Genomic DNA, 8,765 nt, shown 5'->3' on the forward strand with positions numbered 1-8,765 from the left:
TCTGTCTGCAATAAGAACACAGTATGTAGCGAGCTCCCCCTAGTGGCGCATATATATATATATATAGATATATATAGATATATAGATATATATACATATCCATTTGTGGCAAATCCATATTAGTTCCTTCTGTAGCTTCATGTACAATTGATCGTTAACAGCACCTCCAAAGATGTGCTGCACCCAAAATGAATGTTTTTAGAGCTGAGCCGCTTTACTATGCACCCCTTTTTTTCCCCGACAGGGCGTCTCTCCCTTCCATTTTCTTACAACCGGATGTGGCAGATAATAAGCCACGGTTGTGTTTCCCTCTAAGAGGAGCGATCTTGTACTCCTACATGTGTTACTCTTGTGCCTAGTGGAGCATTGCACCCCGAGAACCGCTCTGACTGTGCCGCCAACACTACATGGTATCACGCTTTAACAGTATCCTCAAATATTCGCCATAGAAAAGAAAAACTTCAGCTGTAAAACTTGTATTTTCTTTGCATTATGTAGCTGTAGACTTCTTGAAGTGCCCCTCCGTGTTCTCCTGTATGTAGAATATACCGACCTGCGTTACCCCAGGGGGGCAAGGGGTATATTTTATATAACAGGGCGGGCGCCGGTAGCATCGTCCTCGCACTGTGGACCAATCACTGACATTGTAGCACTTTGATATAAATAGTTTTTGGTCGATTAGCAGAAAATCATTCAATTTGTTTTGTAAGATTGGGAGGGGAGAAAAAAAAAATAAGGTTTTATTTTTTTGGTTTAAAGAGTGAAGTTTGCTAAATAAACATTTACTAGAGGACAAGACGCCTGGAGTCATTTATGCCTTTTAAAAGGTGGCGGTCAAAAAACAAATTGGCAGGGTATATGGAAACAGTACAAGACTGGTGTGACTATGCCACTTCATGAATTCAGCACATCTTATCAGTGTTGTTGCGCCTCTGTGCCAGAAATATTATTCCAGTCAAGGACAGGAGTAACGTTTGTGGTGTAAGAAACGCCGCTACTTACCAATAATTTGGCATCTTTGCCCAAAACTGGAGTGAAACCACCAATAGTCTCAACATTTTTGCTCAATTTGTGCAAAGATTTTGCATCTTCATAATGTTTTACTCCAGTTATCTCCTGCAAACGTCGATAAATTGAGGCCTTTATCTTAGACCGGCTTTTGACTGACGTATACTATATCGATGTATAAATTCAAATCAAATTCGGACGCATTTTACGACTCCACAAAGTCATTCCTGGTTTTCAAACTGGCATAGGGAGGTATAAAATGTAACACAATTATGTCTACAGCCCTGGGTCTATAAACCAGACAGTAGATCATTGCGAAATTCAGGGCTGCGGAGTCGGAGCCCATTTTGGTGGAGTCGGAGATTTGGCTTACCGACTCCACAGCCCTGGCTAAATTGTGCATTTATGTTGGAGCATCAAGCTAATTTGACAAAAATGACAAGCCCCTTAAGAGAACCTTTCAGCAAAAAAGGTTGAACTGGACACACAATATAATAGGGGCTGCAGAGTGAACCCCCCTTCCAACATTGTGCAAATGTTAACAATAAAAATATTTGGCACCTAATGACTTAACACCCATTTGGACATAGTTGTCAGATTGTTTTCACTGGGGGAGGGCGGTAAAGATACAGCTGTGATCTCCTGGTCTAACTGCCTGCATTATTAGAAAGCACAGATTATTAATGCCTCTCGGATAAAGTCCCTGTTGGGGGGTAGTGGCACAGCGGAGTTTTCCTGTGCCACAATACAAACCCTTCTAGCTCTGTGGAACTGCCCCTCCAAACCCACAGACTTATCAATGATCACAATCTTCTCTGCAGGGCTCAACTTGTTTTCGATCTGCAGTGAGATTAGAGCAGGGTCTCATCCCAGACATGAGGAGCCCAAAATAGGTTGCCCCCTGTGTGAGACATATTGACAGCTCTGATCTCTTTGCAGAGCAATTGCCAGTTGCTTGAACACAGCAGATAAGAGTTGACTACATCTAACACACGGGAAAAACATGCTCAGAGCCGTGGTGGGGGCGTGTTCTTTTTATAGTGTATTTGGTACCTGCTTATGATTGGTCAGCATCATACAGGGAGAAGTACACGCCCCCATTGAAAACTATCTAATAACTAATTAGGTGCCAAATACTTTGATTGCTAATATCTTCGCAACAGAGGTGGAATGAAAAAAAAAATATTCTGGTCTATAGCCACTATTACATAGGATGTCCAGGCAGACATGAAACATTTGGTGAAAGATCCTCTTATCAAAAGGGTTCAAGAGGAATGGATTTCCAGGATGAGGGGTCATGTCAGACTTACATCCCCTCCCACCTCTCAGGTCAGAGGAAAACACAATGTATTTTCCCTTTAAATACTACTCTGTTCAGTGGCAATGCTGCAACAAGGGACAGGTTTGCCTCCTTGCAATCCTGCAGTTTCCATTCTACAGAAGAGATCGGCCCACCAGCATGAAACACCTGAAGGGGCATTTATTTACAAAAAGGACACAGATGGACAACAGTAAAAAAAAAAAAAAAGACAAAATCGGCAATTTCAAGAGAATATTCATTAAAAATTGGAAAGTAATTTTAAGTGAACTCATCACCCAGAGAGGAGGCGACGGCAGTAGCGTCACAAAGTCATCGCATCACAGATATGTATGTGACGTCTGCTATGAATGGATCACAGTACAACTGTACATAGGGTCTACGGAATCGGGGAGGGGGGGGGGAATCTATGCCAGCTGATTGACTTGCTAGGAAAAAAGAGGAGTAACGCATTGTCTAAGGCGCCAAATGATACAATAGGAATAGATCGGTGGTCTACAAATGCCACCAGTTCCTTCCTTTTGGAATAGACCTAGACCCCCCCCACCTTCCACTATTAATCTTTAGGCACAGGCAATAGAATTAGGTGGAGTCTCCCTTTAAATATTTCACACGTAATCTGTTTTGGGTGGTTTTTACAGGTAAGACTTGGAAATCCGACATGTCTGCCTCCTCTGTGTGCTGGGGATGGTTCACTTCGAAAGGGGTATTCCTGCTGTATGTGCATACACTATAAAGGGTTCGTGAAGCACTTCTCATTTCTGCAGTAGTGGAGAGTGGATTCTTGTTGGCTGGTAAGGAAAGATGCCAAGGAGATGCCATGTACATATCCTATTCTAATGGGACACATGCAGAAAACCTGCGCGGCTGTCATACGTCCAATGCGGAAACGAGAGGCGCTGCACAACCCCTTTAATCATTGTATAATGAGAAGTTCTGCAGCTTTCTAATACACTTTGCATTACAATTCTTCATCATGTTCAATAGCTCCACCTGCTGTCGGGGAATAGTTAATGGGTTACATCCAGAGGTTAAAAACCTATACTGCCTTAAGGCTGTGTACACACATGGCGGTCACAACTTTTCATAAACAACGATTTTCAAAATCGAAAGTAAAACCATCACAAAGTGACCAAATCGCAACATAGTCCAATATTTCTAGCAACTAAAAATAGAAAGTTAAATCATTTGCGCTGCAAAACTAGAGATTTCTGCAGACAGAAGAATTAGTTAGCTAATCCTCACCAACCACTAGCGGGCGCCGTGCTGCGTGAGAAGCACTGGTCTAGATACATTGTAGCAAACAGTCAGCTGTGAGAAGTATTAGCTTCCTTGTGCAAGGTAAAGGTAAGGAATTCAAGCAAAATATATCAGGAAGTCGCAGAACTTTTCATTACACGATAATGCTTTACTTAAATCACATTGGCCCCTTTAAGTCAGTGTCGTGCTAAATACATCCAGGTTGATTCTTTCGTAAGAAAAACAAAAAAAGTGAGAAAAACACCCCCCCCCCCCCTTTGTCTCCAGCACGAACCATGTGAGGACTTTTCTCTGTAACGAGTTCACTCTCGAGCCTTTGACCTGATCGGTGCCATAGAAAATATCAACAAAGAATCTCAGGCCCAAACCTAAAAGATATAGGATCTGGCCGACTCCTCCCTCACAGAAAGCATGCTTCATTTTGTATTCACAGTCCTTGGCAAAAATTACCCCCCCAGTTGGCGATCATTACTGGTTGGCATCGTTGGACGGTACCCACCAGCTCATCATGTGACCAGGAGAGCCACAGAAGCCTCGCTGTGCCAATACGACAGTCCAGTTTTTTCAGTTCCTCACCTTCACGAGCGCCCAACCACCAAGAAGTCCAAGTGTGCCCGTCTCCCGCACCTCGTCCCCACTGATCATTAACACGCAGGAATAATAATTTAAAAAAGAAAGGAAGGAGCGGACAGAATGGTAAAGATGGGAATGATCCGGCTAAAAAGTAAAAACCCGCACTGGAAAATGGGAATACCAAAAAGGTTAAAATGCAGTTTTAGGATACGACGCCTCGGCCCATCCAGGGACACAGTACCAAACAATACATTCTGGATCATGAAGATGATGATGGTGGTTCCAGTCCTCTGATGGAGGCGTCTTGGCGGAGGAGTCCGGCTCTGCCTTGTGCTGGGAGTGCTGTGGGGGGGCTCCGAGTCAGTCTATTTTCACCGCCGCGTAGATCTTCCTTATGAACATGTAGGCGGCGTAGAAACCGATTGTCCCAGTGAGGAGCCAGAAGGAAAGGACCATGAGGGTAGTGTAACCAAAGTACAGGAGAGAAGGGATGAACTCTACAATATCCAACTGTGAGACAGAAAGGATGAAGATCAGATTCCGGCATAATAACGGTAAAGTGACCAATGGCGGGACAAAAATTACCTTATTCACAAAATAGAAGACGGCGTAAATCAGTACGTAGAAAGCAGACCCTCCAGACACCAGAAATGTCCTCCACCACCAGCGGTAATCCTGTAGAACAGAGGGTCATATAAAATCAGTCATAAATAGCATTGTGCACTCAATGCAGATTATTTAATATCTCTTTATTGGGGTCAGCACTCTATTTCACTGAAAAACACTCCAAACTCCCTGCGTACCATGGAGTTACATGATAAAATTCTCACTCCCCGCAGCCACCACTAGGGGGAGCTTATTGCCTACAGATGAATACGGCGCCGACTGAACGCATATCTGCAGGGAAATGGCTGCTCACCTCCGCACAGAGCTGAAAATACACCATGACTATGCTGATCTGTGAGCAGGACACCACCAGGATGATGAACACCAGGAACAGGAAGCCAAACAAGTAGTAGAACTGATTCTCCCAGATGGCCTATGACAAAGATAGAGATGTAAGGAGGCGGCATTTCTTCACTATGTCATAGGCAACGAATATTAGCAGAGGTGCTGTATACACAACAACATTAAATGCACGAGAATAAAATGTAGTACAAATTGCTTAGAGGTATAAGCAACCTTCCAGAAGGGAATAAATAGTTTCCCCAAGTAAATAATGCAATCATTCACTGACTCAGTCCCGTATGACATTTTTGTCCCGATCTCATCATCATAAGAGTCCTCATTAAGGATTGTCTTTCGTTAATGGTTCACTCGTACAAGACCAAGAAAACTTACGCTGAAGATGAAGAACAGCTCAATGAACATGGCTCCAAACGGTAATATTCCAGCCATCAGGATTCTGAGAAAAGACATTCATATGGAGTTAGACACCAGCCAGGCCCAAATTGAGCCACCCACGTTGGGTGCCTGCCACACCGGCCCAAAAATTGTTCCACATTCTGTAATAACATTTTTTAGATACCAAACACTTTTTTTTTTTATGGGGATGGGGTTAGTAAAAGTTATTTGAACTGACAGTGACTTATTTATTCTTCATCCATTTTCCACATTGTGCTCCCCATAAGGTCATAAAAGACCTCTGAGGGCAATTTAAAATATTGAAAAACTTATCTCATTTCCCTTGTAACAGGGGCTGGTGTATTAGCCCCAGATATAAGGGAAATCCTGGGTGTCCCATGACCCAGTAGCTCCAGCTCTCCGTCTATACACTGAGCGCTTCCTATTAGAACGTCACTGCGGAGTAGGAGCAGCACCGCCTAGATGGAGGCCGGTAAGTAGAGGAAACCACACTGTGACTCCTAAATGCCCTGACCAGTAGATGCAAGGTACATTGCATGGAGCCACTTACCCCACAAACCTCTTCATGTACCAGCGCTGCTCTGGAATCTGCCGGGGGATTTGGTTGGTCCGGACAGGGTTGTCATATGGCTGCTTACGGAAACCAAAGTAATATCCAAGGTAGACGAGTGGGAGAGAGATGCCAAACCACATACAAAGCAGAGCAAGCATGGTGGGGAAGGGGACCTGCAGAACACAGACAGGGGTTATGGTACTCATAAAGGCCGATGATGAGGAACCAGGTCCAGAAATACAAGACTCACTGCGCCAGAGGAATGCTTGCCCCAAATGAAGCAGTTCAGCACAAAGCAGACGCTAAACACCACTCCTGGATACAGAGTCGCCGTCTGCAGGGACAGAAGTGAAAATCAGACTATGTATCAAAATGCTGTATTTAGTTTGCACCAACTCTTATACCGTCCCTTCACTATTCTACTGAAATCAGACAGCAGAAAATCAGATATTGTCTGAAGAAGGTTTTTTTGTTTTTTGTTTTTTTACATCACGTAACAGCCATCCGGCATGGAAACTGTGAATGCAGCTTTGAATGCGACTAGTGTATAATACCAAATGCAACAAGAAAAAGAAAAATGTATGGACGTGACATACTTACACAAAAAGCTCCTTTGCGCCACCTATGGCCCTTCAGAGTACGGTACAGACGTCCAGCAAAGAAGCCTCCGAAAACTCTGGGAAAATCCCAAAAAGAGACGTTAATGGGATTAGACGCGGTAAAAGTAGACCTGCCCCTTATCCAAGCAACGACAGCCATGTTGTATGCATATCAGTGGCTAAAAGTTATAGGATAGTCGTACCCCATGAACATGAAAAGGAAGCAGGCGGTGGTCATCAGGGCGCCCCGGCTTGATGGAGACAACATTCCCAGCATGGCCACAACTAAAAGGGACAAAAAAAACGCACAATCTTAGAAATTACAGTGTGTTCTCCAGTCTGCACCCTCATCATAACCCCCGCATCACTACACACTCACAGATGACAATCAGGACCATGCAGAAGAGCTGGATCCCAGATCCTAGCAAGGAACTAAGGATCATGGGATACTGGGGAGGTCTGAAGACATCACCGTGCACCAGCTTCCAACCAGATTCCTCCATCGTATCTTCCTGTGAGAAGAAGCAAAGAGATGCGTCAGAGGACAATAAGGTTGCCAGGCTTGATTACGGAAGGTGTCAGGGAAGGGAACCCACGATATCATCCTCCTTGTTGTAGTTTGCGATATCCTTCCTCAGGGTGCGGATGATGATCATGCTCAGAATACCTGCAGACCGAAAATAAGAAGGACTGAGTACAAAGCTCCATCCAATAGTTAACATCTTATCAATCTACTCAGAATTATGATTTATTCGATTACTGGTGCTATGCTCCAGTCACATCCAGAGCTGCAGTCACAATTCAGCTGACAGATGCCTGGGCCCACTACAGGAACTGTAGTAAGAGCAGAGATGAAACCCACAAGCTAAAAGGCTTACATATAGAGAATGACGTAAGCAGCTTCAGATGTGACTACACTGGAAGGCGAGAACCACTAAAGAATAAGAAAACTAGAGTAAGAGGAGCCCACCTGACAGGAAGAAGACCACCACAACAGAGTTGATAATGGAGAACCAGTGAATCTGCACGTCGCTCATGGTCAGGTACGTGTCCCAGCGGGAAGCCCACTTGATATCACTCTCCTGGAAGAAGAAGGAAGAAACTTCTTACTGCAAGAAGTTCTACGACCTTACACCCCACAAGATCAGTAAGAAAAGCCTCCCACCTGCCAGTGCACAGAGTATGTAAACAGCAGCTTGTTGTCCTTGGAGGGCTCGATCTCCTGGGGTGCAGAATTTGAGCCTTCAGGGACAGTGCAGCTTCTATCCGGAGTTCCTTTCAAATCTGCAACATACAGGGAAATAATGGTGGAATATGGAATCTGGAGCACCAACATGCATGTCCCATTACTAACCCCACAGTCTTATGTGGGATCTATAGGCTCCCTGAGGCACCAGGAACAATTTGCACCTGCAACAGCCAGAGGTCGTCACACTACTCTTACCATCCATTTTGATGCTCTGAGGGATGACCTCGAACCTCACAACCCTAAATGTGGGCTCTTGGTTTTCTTCTACTTCTTCCCGATGGAAGTACAAATAGAACGAAAGGTGATTGTGGATATAAAACTGAAAAAAGAAGCGGGGACATTGTTATAGAGAAGATAATCTTGGGCTGTGGAGAATTTTGCAGTTTAATAGCTCCAATGCGTCTAAAATTATAAACAAATTATGCAAATAGTAGGAGATTTTTTTAATCAAAACTATCTGATGCACACATGCTCCTGTGAGGACAGTGTGTCTTTACAGACTACAATCTGCCTACTATTCCACTTTCTGTACGTTATTGATGAATGGATTGCAGGATCAAACAATGCAGGGTTAAGCTGGAGCTTGTAACCATAAAGACACATAGCTCCGCACAGAAGCTGAAGACCAAATATTAAGTCACCTTGTTGTTGTCTGTGAACCCCAGTCTGTAGCCGTGCTCAAACTGAATATCCCGATCCTTCTTCTTATCGTCATCATCGTGACCAAGATGGATGTCCAGCCTGGTGGCCACTGGCAAATTGTCTGCTATTCTGTATGTAGGTGCACAAAGATGTTAGATCACTATCTGACCCGCCATACATTAAAGGCGCAGGAGAGGG

General features: G+C 44.2%; 1 protein-coding gene across 2 annotated transcripts in view; it reads right to left on the minus strand.

Moving 5' to 3' along the window:
- Positions 1-2,470: 2,470 nt before the first annotated feature.
- The window catches only part of TM9SF4 (transmembrane 9 superfamily member 4), a 38,086-nt gene continuing 31,791 nt past the window's right edge, over positions 2,471-8,765 (minus strand). For both annotated transcript variants that reach the window (XM_069750986.1, XM_069750987.1), the window contains exons 5-18: positions 8,567-8,696; positions 8,121-8,244; positions 7,842-7,960; positions 7,647-7,758; positions 7,273-7,343; positions 7,056-7,188; positions 6,880-6,961; positions 6,678-6,753; positions 6,328-6,411; positions 6,075-6,250; positions 5,501-5,564; positions 5,079-5,198; positions 4,745-4,834; positions 2,471-4,669 (exon numbers count right to left, since the gene is read on the minus strand). In XM_069750986.1, coding sequence (XP_069607087.1) covers positions 4,520-4,669; positions 4,745-4,834; positions 5,079-5,198; positions 5,501-5,564; positions 6,075-6,250; positions 6,328-6,411; positions 6,678-6,753; positions 6,880-6,961; positions 7,056-7,188; positions 7,273-7,343; positions 7,647-7,758; positions 7,842-7,960; positions 8,121-8,244; positions 8,567-8,696 — 1,531 coding nt within the window. In that variant the 3' untranslated portion in view covers positions 2,471-4,519. The remainder of the gene's footprint in view (positions 4,670-4,744; positions 4,835-5,078; positions 5,199-5,500; positions 5,565-6,074; positions 6,251-6,327; positions 6,412-6,677; positions 6,754-6,879; positions 6,962-7,055; positions 7,189-7,272; positions 7,344-7,646; positions 7,759-7,841; positions 7,961-8,120; positions 8,245-8,566; positions 8,697-8,765) is intronic.

Source organism: Ranitomeya imitator, chromosome 2, assembly GCF_032444005.1.
Source record: "Ranitomeya imitator isolate aRanImi1 chromosome 2, aRanImi1.pri, whole genome shotgun sequence".
NCBI classification, from domain to species: domain Eukaryota; kingdom Metazoa; phylum Chordata; class Amphibia; order Anura; family Dendrobatidae; genus Ranitomeya; species Ranitomeya imitator.